A 17684-nucleotide genomic window follows, 5' to 3' on the forward strand; every position below is an offset into this window, starting at 1 on the left:
GGAACAAAAAGTTAGATTTGTCGCCTTCAAACTGGTGGGGGAGGCAAAGAGGTGGTGGAGATTGGTTAGGCTGGTAGAGGAACAACGTCGTGGGTATGTATCTGTTACGTGGGGTCGATTCAGAGAAGTCTTCTTCAGCAGATATTTTCTAATTGCCACCAGAGAGGTGAAGGTTGAGGAAATTCTACGTCTGACCCAGGGATCCATGGCCGTGTAGCAGTATGCGGCCAGATTTGTGGAGCCATTCCGTTTTGCTCCACATATGGTTTTAGATGAGCCGAGGAAGGCTTGTATGTTCAAGAGGGGGTGGTGGCATTACTGGTCAAGAGCTTTTTGGAACAAGTGGACAGAGCCATGGCGGCTGAAGCCAATATTCAGGAAGGGGAGAGAGAGGCAAATAAGAAGAAGAAGCCTTTATCCCAGACTTATCAATCCAGCACTAGTCAGAGCTCTTGGAAGCGACTAGGTAGTTTGTTGGGCCAGCGACAGGAGTCAGGACCTCGAGCCACTTAGGGAAATTTTCAACGCCCTGCCTATCCTAAATGCAATAAGATGCATGCGGGCAAGTGCATGACTAGTTTTTCGGGTTGCTATCGGTGTGGTAGTACGGGACATCGGATATGGGATTGTCGCGCGGTATTGACGTTGAGCGATGCGAAGAATGCCGGCAACATAGTGACAGGTACTATTTTAATTTTGTCACATAATGCTATTGTGCTATTCGACTCAGGTGTGACCCTCTCATTTGTATCACGGAGATTTGCTAGAGTATGTGGAGTTAAGACCCAGTTGTTGGGGGTTGAGTTAGGAAATGTCACGCCGACATGGTCAGTTATAGTATGCAGTAAGGTGGTTAGAGACCATCCAAACCTGCTAGTCTCATTGTTCTGGAGATGCAGGGATTCGATATTATCTTAGGGATGGATTGGTTAGCATCCAGCTATGTGAGCATTGATTCCCGAAAGAAGGAGGTAGTGTTTAGACCTCCAAGGGAGGAAGATTTTAAAATTGTAGGGTTGTGTGTGCATTCTGCACCATAGATCCTTTCAGTGATGCAGGCAAGGAAGTTACTTTTGGACGGCTGCTAGGGGTATCTGACGTGTGTGAAAGCGGTACCAAAGGAAGGACTAAAGCTGGTGGATATTCCAATGATACGAGAGTTTCCCGATGTCTTTCCCGAGGACTTACCAGGGTTGCCTCCAGATTATGAGGTGGAGTTCGCTATTGAGTTAGCACCAGGGACGACACCAATTTCCAAGGCACCGTATAGAATGGCTCCAATAGAACTAAAGGAGTTAAATAAGCAACTTCAGGAACTTCTAGATAATAGTTTCATTAGACGGAGCGTATCACCCTAGGGAGCGCCGGTGTTGTTCGTGAAGAAAAAGGATGGGTCGGTAAGGATGTGCATCGACTATAGAAAGATAAATAAGATAACTATAAAGAACAAATACCCATTACCACGTATTGATGACCTGTTTGACCAACTAAAGGGAACACATGTTTTCTCTAAGATCGATCTGTGATCCGGGTATCACCAACTAAAGGTGAAGTCAGAGGATGTATCGAAGACAGCCTTTCGAACTTGATATGACCATTGAATTTTTGGTTATGCCATTTGGTTTGACGAATGTGCCTGCAGCATTCATGAACCTGATGAGCTGGGTATTCCACGAGTACTTGGATTGGTTTGTGGTAGTATTTATAGATGACATCTTGATCTATTCAAGGAGTCCTGTAGAGCATGAAACTCATTTGAGACTAGTACTTCAGGTGCTTAGAGAGAAGAAATTGTTTGCTAAATTCAAGAAATGCGATTTCTGGCTTGAACAAATTGCATTTTTGGGACACGTAGTGTCTAAAGAAGGAGTATCAGTAGACTCGGGCAAAGTAGAGGCAGTAGTAAACTGGGTGAGACCGAAGAATGTTCAAGAGATCAGAAGTTCCTTAGGTCTGGCAGGATACTACTGTCATTTTATCGAGGGTTTTTCTAGGCTATCAGGTTCGTTGACACAACTTACGAAAAAGAACAGTAGGTTTGACTTGACTAGTGATTGTGAGTAGAGCTTTCAGGAGTTGAAGCAATGTCTAGTCACGGCCTCAATGTTGACCATTCCATCGGAGGATGGTAGTTATGTGATTTATAGTGATGCATCCCATAAAGGACTCGAGTGTGTTTTGACGCAATAGGGTAATGTTATTGCTTATGCTTCTCACCAACTCAAAGAATACGAGAAGAACTACCCTACACATGACTTAGAATTGGTAGCAATGATATTTGTACTAAAGATCTAGAGGCACTACCTTTACGGTGAAAAGTGCAAGATCTTTACTAACCATAAGAGCCTTAAATACTTCTTTACCCAGAAGGAGCTAAACATGAGGTAACGTAGATGGCTCGAGCTGATTAAGGACTATGACTTCACCATTAGTTACCACCCGGGAAAAGCTAATGTGGTAGTTAATGCTTTGAGCTGGAAGTCAATGAGCGCATCGGTTTCAACAGTTGTTCTACAACATTAGATCGTAATGGATCTAGAGAGGTTAGGAGTAGAGTTGGTGGACGAAGATCCACAGGCGTTCATCGCCAGCTTAGTTGTTCAACCAACCTTGCGAGAGAGAATCAAGACAGCTCAGAAGGAAGACGCGGAGCTAGTAGAGGTCATGGAAGGAGTGCATAATGGATTGAAGTCGGATTTCAATGTCTCTGTTGATGGGATGTTGAGATTCCATACCCAGATTTGTGTACCGAATGACGCCGATATTAAATAGATTATTTTAAAGGAGGCTCATCGCTCTCTTTATACTGTTCATCCAGGAAGTACGAAGTTGTATAGAAACTTGCGGGAATCATTCTAGTGGAGTAACATGAAGTGGGAGAAATCTAGATTTATGGAGCAATGCCTAACATGTCAACAGGTTAAGGCAGAACACTAAAGGCCAACAGGACCACTACGGCCCACTTGACATTCCCAAGTGGAAGTGGGAGCACATCTTGATGGATTTTGTATCAAGGTTACCTGCAGTGATGCATGGGTAGAATGCCTTCTAAGTTATAGTGGATTGGCTGACGAAGACTGTACACTTCATTCCTATTAGAGTCAGTTATTCCATGAATAGACTGGTAAAGTTATATGTGTAGGAGATAGTACGATTTCATGGCATCCATGTGTCTATAGTTTTAGATCGAGACTAACGATTTACCTCTTGATTCTAGAAGGGTTTGCAGGATGCCTTGGGATCGCAACTCACTTTCAGCACCTCGTTTCACCCGTAGGCAGATGGACAATCAGAGAGGACCATTCAGATCTTAGAAGATATGCTGCGGGCGTGTGTGCTAGACTTTGAGGATAGTTGGATTCGGTATCTACTGCTCGTGGAGTTTGTATATAATAACAGCTACCAGGCCAGTATAGAGGTGGCACCATATGAGGCATTGTATGGTCACTGGTGTCGATCTCCATTATACTAGGATGAGGTAGGAGAGCAGCAAGTGTTGGGACCGGAACTAATCCAGTAGGCCTCTGCAAAGGTCGAGCTTATTAAAGAGAGGGTTAGAGTAGCTTAGAGTCGGTAGAAGAGTTATGCTGATACTCACCGATGGGAGTTAGAGTTTGAGATCAGGGATAAGATATTCCTAAAGAATGCCCTGATGAAAGGGATGATGAGGTTTGGGAAGAAAACGAAGTTGAGCCCTCGGTACATCTGGCCATTCGAGATCTTGGAGAGGATAGGTCCAGTTGCTTATCGGGTGGCGTTGTCCCCAGCACTATCCAGAGTTCATGACGTGTTTCGCGTATCCGTATTGAGGAAGTACGTGCCATACCCTTCGCACGTGCTCAATTATAAAGCTCTGGAGATCGGGGATGCATTATCTTATGAGAAGGTACTGGTTCAGATTATGGACCAAAAGGTACAGCAGTTGCGTACTAAGGAGATATACCTTTAGTAAAAGTACTGCGACAGAACCACGCAGTAGAGGAGGCTTCTTGGGAGTTAAAGGCTGAGATACGCTAGAAGTACCCACAGCTCTTCGGAGAGGGTTAGCTTCAGATAGGTAACGTAGGTTGTGTGGTTACTAGTTACTTTCATGTATTTGAGAGATAGGTTAGTATAAGAGTGTGATTTAACGAGACTTTATGTTGTATCCACGGTATTCCTCCGCCATAAGTGAGGGTATGTAATAAACTTGGTCCGGAGCCGCTATGTGGGTGGTTGCCGACTTTTTTGTAAAGCGGAGTTGTAAGTGAGAGTACGTTTGGCATTACTAGCAAACTTCGAGAACAAAATTTTTATAAGGAGGGGAGATTGTAGAGACCCGAACCCGTAAAATAAGAAAAGGGTAAAAAGGGGATTTTTTTTTGTAGGCTTCATCGACGAAGTCACTATTCTCGTCGACGAAGGCCCTTCAGAGTTTCGTCACTGAAATTCAGAGTCTCGTCGACGAAAAGATCTTAATCAACAGGAAAAAATATCAGGTTTGGGTTCGTCGATGAAGGAAGAGGTTCGTCGACGAATAATCTTCTATGGTTCGTCGACGAAGGACCAATTCGTCGACGAAGTTGACCAGGTCAAAAGGCCTATAAATAGGAATTTTCATTGCTTAAGGGTTAAGAAACCCAAAATTATCTCTCTCTCTCTCTCTCTCTCTCTCTCTCTCTCTCTCTCTCTATAGAACCGGCGAGTTCTCTCTCTTTCTCTCTCTCTACGATTCTCCTTCGTACGTCATCTGTTTCGACGATTGGAAGTTATTGCGAGGATCAGGGAGCTAAGATCTACAGTACTAGAAGAGCAGATTCTTATTTTCGTGAAAAGTTGAGATTTGGATTTTTTAGCGTTACGGTTTATTTCAAGAAATAGGTAAGGGGATTATGTTTAATGCAGTGGTTTACTGATTTTGAACTGATAGAAATATTTGTGAAGTGAGTATGTTATGTTTTCAGTTATTATTTTGAAAACCATCCATTCAAAAGGCTCATTTTTTAACCTAGGATATACGATATAATATTTTGAGTAGAAATGAACGGTGGAAAGTTCGGTTTGATTTTTACAAACCATTTATATAATGTTTTCATGGTTGCCTACAGGCTATGTTTTTAATATTGAAAATGGTGTGGTAGGTGAATATTATTTTGAGAATTATGGAAATACCAGAATGGGTATGTTTGTATAATACTGAACTGTTTGCGAAATCTACTGGAACTGTTTTGAGATATGCAGGGTTTTTTTTGTGAGAGGGCGAAGGCCTGAGTTTGTAACAAAAGGGGCTGAGGCCCGAGGTTGTATTAAATGGCGCGAGACCGTGATTTATAAAATAACAGAATATTATTCAGAAGCTAAGAGTCGAGTTGTAACAGAGAGGCCGAGCTATAAGAAATGAGAAATGAGTATACATACTATGTTTAGTAAAAGAGAGGTATGATTCTTGTATACACTGAAAAGCGTGCTGCCACACACTGTCATTAACTTAATCTTCCTTACTGAGAGGTGTCTCACCCCGCTGTACAACATATCTTCTCAGGGAATCCCAGAGATCGAGTTTAGCGGGATCCAGGGGGGTGGAGACTAGTTTAGTTACTTTTTGTGAGTGTCTTCAAGAACTCAGATATAAGTAGTTATTATAGTATGCCCTCGGGCTTGTATTTATAGTCGTGGGGATCGAGTTTGTTGACTTATTTGATTGAGATGTAATATGAGTATGGAAAGATTTGGATGTATGTTGATATTTAGACTTTGGTAATAGATTATGGAGAATGTTTTAATTATTCCGCAGCATATTTTATATTTTGAGATGGTATCAGGTACACAGACGTCACTAAAGTAACATTCAGGCCCACGTGACAGGTCGGGGCACTACAGTAATTGTCCTAATAGTATCATTTTTATGATAATAATGTATACTTGTATACATCATTATAATGATAACATTATAAAGATATTTGTTTTTCTGATATTATAATGTTACTACTAACATATATATAACATTATATTTGTAATCAAGTATACATATTTTAATATTTTGATATTAATATTATTATAGCATAGTAGTATATTTCTATATTTTTAATATTATAATGTGTTGGCCTTACAAGACTTAAAATCTTGTTATCTTGTTTTGATGCTAACAAATAAGTGAAATTTAATGTATTTGTGTGAGTAATGATATTTCAGGACTCATATATGAGAAAGCAAGGTCAAAGTGTTCAAGAGGATCAAATGAAGCTTAAAAAGGGCTCATATATGAGAAAGCAAGGTCAAAGTGCTCAAGAGGATTAAATGAAGCTTAAAAGAGTCAAAACATGGATTTAAAGATGATATATTAAACCTTGAAGAATATGAAGACATGAATGAGTTGTTGAAAGCAAAGGAATATTAAAAGATCCGAAAAAAGGCAAAGTGATAAAGCTCAAAGAATATGAAAGCTTGAAGAAAAGATGGAAGCTTGAAGAAACAAAGCATGAAAACTCAAGAACCTAAAATGAGAAAAGTTTTAGAAGTTTTCATGTAAGTACTTTAATGTTTAAAATATCGTTTGAAATATTTTGAAACTCTTAGGTTAACTTAGACCTAGATACTTTTTAAAATACCTGGAAAATATTTTTATAACGTCAAAAATTATTTTAAAAAAGTTAAGAGTCATTTTTGAAATGAAAAGCATCAAAAAGAGTTCTTCCATTTGCTGTCAATTTTTATACAGCCGTATTCAGGTAAATTTTTCACTATCAAAACCTCATTATTTTGAAAGTGATCAACATGAAAGTTGTATAATTTTCTCTTAGCTTTCATTTGACACCGAGAACACCTAATTTGGAGTTATACAGAAAAAGTTATGGCCTAAACATTGAAGCGGGGTCACTACTGACAGAGAACAAGACAGAATAGGCAGAGAGTTATAGCATCAAGTTCAGATGACTGAACTTGCGACTTCAGTCGACTGAACCTACGACATCAGATGTCTAAACCCTGATTTTAGTCAACTGACCCTGTATCCAGTTCTATTTTTTAAGGGGTTAAGGAACTTCAGATGACTGACCTCGACACTTCAGATGATTGAACACTGTTCAACGAGAAAATTTTTTAAATTCTAATGTTTTAAAATATAGCCGTTTGAGCTTCAAATTTTCTAAAATCTTGGGAAACTCTCTAAGGAAACTTTTGCAACATGGAAACAAGTTTGAAAGCCTATAAATACATGGTTTTGCAAATCAAAAGTCATCCAAGAATTGAAAAATCTGCTTGTAAAGCTGAAAGTACTATTGTTCTTCAAAAGCTCTCTTGCTCACTCATTGCAAATCTATTTTGCTGAGATATTCTGAAGTGCTAATTCTTCCTCCTCTGAATTCCTACTGCTAATCCTTATCTAAGAAGGATATTGGTGAATTCTACACTTGAGCTTCATTGTATTTCATGTTGATATTTTACATTTAAGTATATAGTGCTAAAATTGTACTAACTTGCTCTTTGAGAGAGTATACTTGTACGCAAATTATATTTTGTTTCTTATAGTTCTTTGACGTTCCAAGGGTTGTTTGGATCGTTGGCTAAGTAAGGAGACATTGCTTAGAATGGCGGGCTCTAGCCTATGTAAGGAGTGACGGAACGAGGGAATATCGTTTGGAGAAGGCGGGCTCTAACCTTAACCAAGGAGTGTTGTAATCGGTATTGTTCCACCCGTCAACGGAATTGAACTAGTGAATCCTTTGGTGGTTTGCCGAAGACGAGGACGTAGGCTAGGTATAAGCCGAACCTCGTAAAAATCTCTGTCTCATTCTCTCTTTCCCTTACTCTTTATTTTCAGCATATTTAAATTATGTGGATGGTTTTAAATTTGAAAATCATATAAACTACATATATTTGGAAATCAAACAAACTTAAGGTTTAATTTTGATTTGGGTTGCGGAAACCGAAAGGAAGTACGTTGGTTACACCATATCTTGCGGAAACCTTACGGGAGTACGTTACTTGGTTAACATCCCAAAGATAAATTTACCAAGAGTTTATTTGAGTTCTAAATATTTAGAAAGAGTGATTTGATTCATCTATACAGGGCTTTACATCAGCAAGCATAAATTCTCATTCACTACAGGGCTTGGTTCAAATTTGAAAAATATAAACAAACAACCATCTTGAATTGTTATATTACCAAAGTGCTGAATATTTTACATCTTGGTTTGGTTGTTTGTTGTTTAACTTGTACTTGACAAATAAATTGATTGTTTGGATTGAAGATATTGTTTAATTGATTGGTTGTTTAATTGTGTTATTGATCGGATAAAAGAACTAAGTTCTCGATTGATTAAATAATTAAACAAACAAGTCAAGAATTGGTTAAAAGAAACGAAGGAAGTTTAAGGTATCTCAAAAGGAATTAAAAGAAATTTTTAAAAGCCAATTCACCCTCTCTCTTGGGAAGCTATTCCTAATTTCAATTGGTATCAGAGCGGGGTTATAGCAACTCTTAACTAGAAGTTATAAAAAGATCGTAATGACTAACATAGGCGTAGCTCCCTTTGGAGAGGGACAATCTTCAATTAGGCCACCAATCTTTTGTGGACAAAACTATACATTTTGGAAAAAGAGAATGCAAATATGTCTTCAAACTATGAATTTGAAAGCATGAGAAATTGTCATGGAAGGTAACCAAATTCCCACTAAGATAGTTGATGGAAAATGAGTTCCCAAAGAGAAAAATGATATGACCGACCTAGACTCTAAGATACTACAAGTTAATGCTAGTGCTATGAATGCGTTATATTGTGCTTTAGATGCTAATGAATTTAATCGAGTAATGGCTTGTAAATCAACTAAGGAAATATGGGATAAGCTAGAAGTTACTTATGAAGGAACAATGGATGTAGAGATAATAGGGTTGATATGCTCACAAGCGAGTATGAAGTGTTTAAGATGAACCCAGATGAATCAATTACAAATATGTTTACTAGGTTCACTCATATAATAAATTCTCTAAATGCCTTAGGAAAAACTTACACTACTTATGAGATGATAAGAAAAATTATATGAGGCCTTCCCTCCATGACTTACACTACTTATGAGATGATAAGAAAAATTATATGAGGCCTTCCCTCCATGTGGGAACCAAAGGCTACTGCTATCATGGAAGGTAGAAATCTGAAAAATACATCTTTAGATGAGCTTATAGGTTCTCTTCTCACATATGAAATGGCAATGAATGAAAAGAGTGGGAAAACCAAAGCCCAAGAAAAAATAGCCTTTAAAGTCTTAGAGGAAAACTGTAGTGAAATGGATGAAAGAAGCCTTCATATCTAAAAAGCTAGCAAGAATACTAAGAAGGAGAAACAAATTCAAGAGAAGAAATCAAAAATATGAATCAGATGAATCAGAAGAAGAAGTTGCCAAGAAATCAAAGAATAAAACTCCTAAATGCTACAATTGCAATAAAGCTGGACATTTAAAACCGAAATGTCCACTATTAAAGAAAGAGTCTAAAAAGAAAAATAAGAAGGCCATGAAAGCCACTACTTGGGATAGTACAAGTAGTTCAGAGAATGAAATAAGTGACCAAGAGGTTGCTTACACGTGCTTTTTGGCATGAGATAACGAAGAAAGCTTCTCAACTAAATCTTCAAATAATTCTTGTAGTGATAAATCAAGTGATGAGGGTATGTCGTCTTATGATGAACTTCAAAATGATTTATTCAAAGTACATAAGATGCTTATCAAAGCAAATAAACAAAACACCTCATTGAAGAATAAGAATGAAAGTTTAATAAAAGAGTTAGAATTCTTAAAAAATACTGAAAGAGATAAAAACTCAAAACTCAAGCAATTAGAACATAAGTATGAATCAACAATGAAAGAAATAGAATCCAAAAATCTTGTTGAAAAAGAAAACAATTTGAAAATTGAGAAACTAGAAAGCAAGAATGAACAAATGATAGAAGAACTTCGATCCCTATCCTCTACAGTATATGAGAAAGATATGTATTTCTGGATTAGAGGATAGAATAAGAAAATTATCTCTAGAGTTAGAAAAATTACAAAAGAAGGTTGATAACAAGAAAGAGATAGAAAATATTAAGAGTCAAATTGAAGTTAAAGATAAGATCATTCATAACTTCACAAAAGAAAAAGAAAACTTTGATAAGATGATTAGCTTACAAAGAATGTCTCTAAATAAAGAAGGCATTGGTTTCAATGGAATTGAATATAAAAAGAAAAAGAATTCTTACATGGGATATTTCTCAAAAGAATTCAAAGACTATACTTGCACATCTTCTAATGCCTACACAAACACCATATGCTATCAATGCAAGAAAATGGGGCATATAAAGTTTGAATGTCCGTTTAAGAGGAAAGGTGTTAAAACTAAGCAAGTATGGAAAATAAAGGAAACCTTCCTTTAAAAATCCTTCAAACCCAAGAAAATGTGGGTACCAAAAATGAAATAATGATTTCACACATATATAGAATAGAAAATGGCATTATTGGCCAAAATCATAGGATAATTTTTTTTTCAAGGCTTAACTTAAGGAAATATATAGAAAATATCAATTCTGAGCTTATTATTACATGCTTACTTGCTTATGTTATGTGCTGATATGCTATATGCTACATAAGTATGACTTGACTTGACTTGACTTATATTGATAATTTATGGCTCATTATATTGCAAACTTGAGCATGATTATGAAGCTAAATCTTGATATAAGAAGAACAGAGTTTGAGCATGAGATTATTGAGCATGAGCATGAATCTTGATATAAAATTAATTTTTGACTATGCATGCTAATAATGAATCAAGTGGATAAATTTGTCTTGTGTTGCTCTTTATGTTGGTATCCATGAGCTATGAATGATATTTTTTATATCCATGAACTATACATTATGTGATATTAAACTTTTGTATCTATAAAGTATTTTTGGTATCACATGTTAAAAATTTCAATAGATATCAAATCTAAAAGCTCACTTGGCATCACAAAGTCAAATTATTTATGAGCATGAATATGTCTATGAGCATGATGTGACATTGTTAATCTTAGCATGATATTGGTATTTGATGAGTGTGTTCATGAGAACATACAGGATATATGAAGCATGGATAATAAACTTAAAAGCATAATTGATACATGATATGATTCAATATTTTACATAGGATGATAAAAGCAAAATTAATAACAAAATTGAATGTATTGAATTCAGGGGGAGTGTCATGAATCATTAATCAATTGATATCATGAATTAAATTTTAAATTTTAAATTGATATCATAAAAACCATCAAATTAATATCAGTTGGTATCTTGAATAAATGTTGTGAGCTACACACTACACATGCTATATTGAAAAACAATAACTTGAGTGTGTACATATGTTTGGAATACATGGTTATTGATATGCTTAAAATGATTTGTAATTGAATTTAAATCATTTCTTTTCTTTTTGATTGATGTCAAAAGGGGGAGAAGTTGTGAAGCAAAAATTGAGCATAATTGAGCATGACCATAATATTGATTGAAAAAGCTTGTAAAACCAAAAGAAAGTGATGAGCATGATTGATGAAATTAATATTGATCTTATTAAGTTGAAGCTTATTGAAAGAGGGAGCCTTTTTAAGGCTTACTCAAATTTTTGCTCCTTGTTTGTCATCATCAAAAAGGGGGAGATTGCTCGCCTTACAAGGCTTAAAACCTTGTTATCTTGTTTTGATGCTAACAAATAAGTGAAATTTAATGTATTTGTGTGAGTAATGATATTTCTGGGCTCATATATGAGAAAGCGAGGTCAAAGTGCTCAAGAGGATCAAATGAATCTTAAAAAGGGCTCATATATGATAAATCAAGGTCAAAGTGCTCAACAGGATCAAATGAAGCCTAAAAGAGTCAAAGCATGGATTTAAAGATGATATATTAAACCTCGAAGAATATGAAGACATGAATGAGTTGTTGAAAGCCAACGAATATTAAAAGATTCAAAGAAAGGAAAAGTGATAAAGCTCAAAGAATATGAAAGCTTGAAGAAAATATGGAAGCTTGAAAAAACAAAGCATGAAGACTTAAGAACCTAAAATGAGAAAAGTTTTAGAAGTTTTCATATAAGTACTTTAATGTTTAAAATATCGTTTGAAATATTTTGAAACTCTTAGGTTAACTTAGACCTAGATACTTTTTAAAATACCTATAAAATATTTTTATAAGGTCAAAAATTATTTTAAAAAGGTTAGAGTCATTTTTGGAATGAAAAACATCAAAAAAAGTTCTTCCATTTGCTATTAGTTTTTATACAGCCGTATTCAGGTGAATTTTTCACAATCAAAACCTCATTATTTTGAAAAGCGGTCAACATGAAAGTTGTAGGATTTTATCTTAGCTTTCATTTGACACCAAGGACACCTAATTTGGAGTTATACAGAAAAAGTTATGTCCTAAACATTGAAGCGGGGTCACTGCTGAGAGAGAACAAGACAGAATAGGCAGAGAGTTACAGCATCAAGTTCAGATGACTGAACTTGCGACTTCAGTCGACTGAACCTGCGACATCAGACATCTAAACCCTGATTTCAGTCAACTGACCCTGTATCCAATTCTATTTTTTAAGGGGTTAAGGAACTTCAGACGACTGACCTCGACACTTCAGATGACTGAACATTGTTCAACGAGAAAATTTTTTAAATTCTAATGTTTTAAAATATAACCGTTTGAGCTTCAAATTTTCTAAAAACTTGGAAAACTCTCTAAGGAAACTTTTGCAACATGGAAACAAGTTTGAAAGCCTATAAATACATGGTTTTGCAAATCAAAACTCATCCAAGAATTGAAAAATCTGCTTGTAAAGCTGAAGGTACTCTTGTTCTTCAAAAGCTCTCTTGCTCACTCATTGCAAATCTATTTTGCTGAGATATTCTGAAGTGCTAATTCTTCCTCCTCTGAATTCCTACTGCTAATCCTTATTTAAGAAGGATATTGGTGAATTCTATACTTAAGCTTCATTGTATTTCATTTTGATATTTTACATTCAAGTATATAGTGCTGAAATTGTACTAACTTGCTCTTTGAGAGAATATACTTGTACGCAGATTATATCTTGTTTCTTATAGTTCTTTGACGTTCTAAGGGTTGTTTGGATCGTTGGCTAAGTAAGGAGACATTGCTTAGAGAAGCGGGCTCTAGCCTTGACCAAGGAGTATTGTAATCGGTATTGTTCCACCCGTCAACGGAACTGAACTAGTGAATCCTTTGGTGGTTTTCCAAAGGCGAGGACGTAGGCTAGGTATAAGCCGAATCTCGTAAAAATCTTCGTCTCATTCTCTCTTTCCCTTACTCTTTATTTTCAACATATTTAAATTGTGTGGATGATTTTAAATTTGAAAATCATATAAACTATATATATTTGGAAATCAAACAAACTTAAGGTTTAATTTTGATTTGGGTTGCGAAAACCGAAAGGGAGTACGTTGGTTACACCATATCTTGCGGAAACCTTACGGGAGTACATTACTTGGTTAACATCCCAAAGATAAATTTACCAAGAGTTTATTTGAGTTCTAAATATTTGGAAAGAGTGATTTGATTCATCTATACAGGGCTTTACATCAGCAAGCATAAATTCTCATTCACTAATGGGCTTGGTTCAAATTTGAAAAATATAAACAAACAACCATCTTGAGTTGTTATATTACCAAAGTGCTGAATACTTTATATCTTGGTTTGGTTGTTTGTTGTTTAACTTGTACTTGGCAAATAAATTGATTGTTTGGATTGAAGATATTGTTTAATTGATTGGTTGTTTAATTGTGTTATTGATCGGATAAAAGAACTAAGTTCTTGATTGATTAAATAATTAAACAAACAAGTCAAGAATTGGTTAAAAGAAACAAAGGAAGTTTAAGGTATCTTAAAAGGAATTAAAAGAAATTTTTAAAAGTCAATTCACCCCCCCTCTTGGGAAGTTATTCCTTATTTCATAATGCTTTTAAAAAATATAAGAAAAATACATTATATTGTTTTTGGAAGTATGAATTTCGAACTTTAAATTTGAATTTGGATGGATTTGGACAAATTTCAGTATAATTTTATATTAAGTCTTATCCAAATCCAAAACCCAATACAAATTCAAATTCAATATCTCTCCAAACATAGGGTAAATAAAAATGGATTATAAAGAAATTTAGATTGAACTAGCTAGAAACAAAAACACAATTAGGAAGGTGAAGAGGATTAATTAATCAGCATTGACATGATATTGAAAATTTCTTTTAAATTCAATCTTTTGTAATCAATCTATGTTTTAAGATGATGTAGACACTTTCTTTTTCCTAGCTTTTGCTAAGGTATTTTTTTTTTGGGTGGTGGGGGGTTGTCATCTATTAATGCATATATATTAATGCATCACAAGCTGCCAAATTTCCAATTAAATGGGTTATGGCCCAAAGTCCCAACTATATTATACACCCAATGCACTGACTGGTTGAGTTCCATGCTAGTCCTACTATTGTAAGGGCCTTTATGATTGTTATTTATCTTTTCTAATATTAGTTAGGCAAGTGATTTGATAAGTCCTTTATGATTGTTATTTATCTTTTCTAATATTAGTTAGGCAAGTGATTTGATAAGTCAATCAAGATGATATACTAGTTTTTTAGGGAAGAAAGAAAAAAAAAAAACAAGAAAAGTAAATGTGTAAATGAAGAAAAAGAAGCATTTCTAAGTTTTCGATCTCGATTAATATGTTAATATATTTATTAGGAACTTGAAATTTTGCAAACTAGGTAATGTTAATTAAATTTGATTACATTACTTAATTGCATTTATGAGTATATTTTGATTAAATAAATTAACTAAATAGTTGAGAATAATACAAAAAATAATGACGGATAAACAATGAGTGAGAAGTATATTACACAACTAGAGCAATATTTTTTAGACTTAATTCAAACAAGAAATAATAATTTAATTCCAACAAACATGTGTTTAATTAGGAGCCTGAATTTTAAATTTTGAATTTAAATTTGTGTAATTTTGGACAAATGTAATACAAAATTATATTAAATTTCATTCAAATTAAGATAATTTTAAATTTTAAGATTTGAAAAATACATTTCCCCCAAACACAATATAAGAGCTCAACTCCCCAATATATATATATATATATATATATATGTGTGTGTGTGTCTTGCATCTAAAAATAGTTCTTTCTAGACACAAATTATCTAATTTTGGTTAAACATAATTCTATTTACGAAGAATTTGTTATGCTTTAAAATATAATGACATTTTTTTTTCATCCGTATATTTCTCTATAAATTTTTTAGTAATTTAATTTTAGAATCTGTGTGCGCGCTTCATGTGAAATGGTTAATATATGATAATTAATTTGAACTTTAGGTTTGTATTTGTGTGAATCTTGAAAAACATGTAGTATAAATTATATTAAACTGCACTTAGCAGTATGATTCTTAGGCCCTAGATTTATGTTTGCGCATGTTCAAACAAAATTTAACACACAATTTTATACTACACTTTTTTCAAATCCATACAAATTCAAATCCGAGGACTTTCCCAAATATAGGATTAATTTCTTTTAAATGCATAAAATTTCAAATCCAAATCCTGAAATTCATTACCTCAAACGATACTTGAGTGCCCTCACATACATACTGGCAAACCAAACCAAGCCAGTATAGAGGACATGGACCACAGGTAGATGGAGTTGGAATCACTTTCTCCAGCTTTTACAATTAATGCATGTGCAACCACTTAGGGCAGTTTCATTCTGTGGTTCTCCCAAAAAAAAAAGAGCAAGGCAATATGGTTTTCAAAATTCAACTATATATATTAAGACCCTCCTCAACTTCCACCATGCATACACATTTCTACCTCACAAAAACAAAAAACCAGCTAATTAAGAGGGAAAATGTCTCCAGTGACCGAAGAGATGAGAGCCAAAGCTGAGGTCTACTATGGACAAGAGAAGTTTGAAGAGAGATCAAAGTTCATGCTCCAGGAGGCAGGGCTGCCCTTAGGCCTCCTGCCCTTAAAAGATGTGGAGGAATGTGGGTATGTGGAGGAAACTGGCTTTGTGTGGGTTAAGCAGAAAAAGAAGATTACCCACAAGTTTGAGAAGGTTGGGAGGCTTGTGACCTATGACTCTGAGGTCACTGCCTATGTTGAGCCCAACAGGATCCGAAAGCTGCATGGAGTGAAGACTAAGGAGCTCCTAATTTGGATCACCCTCGCTGAGATCTTTGTCAATGATCCACCTACTGGAAAACTCACTGTCAAGACCCCGCAAGGCCTCACACGGTCTTTTCCAGTGGCTGCTTTCGAGCTCGAGGTGGCGGCCGCCAAGGAGGGTGAGGGGCTGAAGGAGGTGAAGGAGAAGAAGGAAGCAAGTGAAGCCATGGAAGTGAAAGCTGTGTAGGAATACATATATATATATATATATATATATATGTTTGTATTGAGGTCTAGCTAGCTGATGTGATGACAATTACTAGCTACAAGCTCATCAATAAGTTCTTAATTGCATTGTGTTATCTCATTCTGATGCAAGTGGAGATATGCTGCTTTCTTTCATCATCTAGCTAGTAAATTAGCTAGTGTTTCTAAATAATGAACTTAGAAATACTTCATAATAAGAAGCTTTAGTTTCAATCATATATTATGTAAAAGGTATTTGATATATAACTTAATTTTTATGGGAATCATTAAGACTTCCAATATTTTGATTTGTTTGAATTGTATATATTATGTAGGAGAAAGGCTTATAAGGGTACATTTATATGAGAGTACAACCTAATATCACTAATGTGATATTGTGTAATGTTTCTCTCCTTACAAGTGTTTCTCAAGCATGACAGTTCAAAACAATAAGACAATGTTTGATACGTTAGAAATAAATGAATTAGAAGTGAAATGCAATTAGCTCCATTTCATTTTTGCAAACCATACGAATCATATTCTCCCAAATATAAGAGAGAGCACCCAAGGCCATCCTGGTGCCTCCTTTTTTCTAAAAAATACATTATACAACTCAATCGACTAAAGAAGAAAAAGAACACAGAAGAAAAACATGTGTCAGTGTTTCCTTAATTAATTATATGCTATGCAAAGTATCAATGTCCATTACATATAGGACCATCTCCATTTAATGGAAGCCCACATAATAATAGTTACCCAAATGCTAATTGATATATCCCAAATATATCACTTACCATAAGTCCAGAGGAGACTAGAGCCTAACATTGATGAGGGCAGTTACCACCTACGTCAACTGCTCAGCCAGAGCAATTGACGTCATTTCCATGATGACCAAAACAATCTACGCCAATGCTATAACCAATAAATGGCACATCTCCCTTGGGTCAAACTCCATCACTATAAATGGGGATTCAAAGAAGAGATTAAGGGATCTCATTCTAAACTCTACTTTACTGTTGCATAAAAAACCTACCAATCCCTGATTTAGGCATCGGAGAGATCCCTCAGAGTACACGCCTGGTCTTCCAAGCCTTATTTATCTCTTTTTAGGTGGTCCTGATCAGGGATCGTGAAGGTTGTTCAATTTTTGGCTGCAAAAGTTGGCACCGTCTGTGGGAACTTCTTGAGAGGTTTTCTCTTTCAATCCTTGACCATGACTACATGAAATAATTCAAAGTCGATGCATTGGCTCGATCAAGATCATCTGAAACGCTGTCGTCTGACAC

General features: G+C 35.4%; 1 protein-coding gene across 1 annotated transcript; it reads left to right on the forward strand.

Annotated features, from left to right (window-relative positions):
* The first annotated feature begins 15842 nt into the window (after positions 1-15842).
* On the forward strand, positions 15843-16700 carry LOC131152941 (uncharacterized). The gene has a single exon (XM_058104908.1). The coding sequence runs from the start codon at positions 15893-15895 to the stop codon at positions 16397-16399; it is 507 nt and encodes a 168-aa protein (XP_057960891.1). The 5' UTR covers positions 15843-15892; the 3' UTR covers positions 16400-16700.
* The last annotated feature ends 984 nt before the right edge of the window (positions 16701-17684 follow it).

Source organism: Malania oleifera, chromosome 4 (genome assembly GCF_029873635.1).
Source record: "Malania oleifera isolate guangnan ecotype guangnan chromosome 4, ASM2987363v1, whole genome shotgun sequence".
NCBI classification, from domain to species: Eukaryota; Viridiplantae; Streptophyta; class Magnoliopsida; order Santalales; family Ximeniaceae; genus Malania; species Malania oleifera.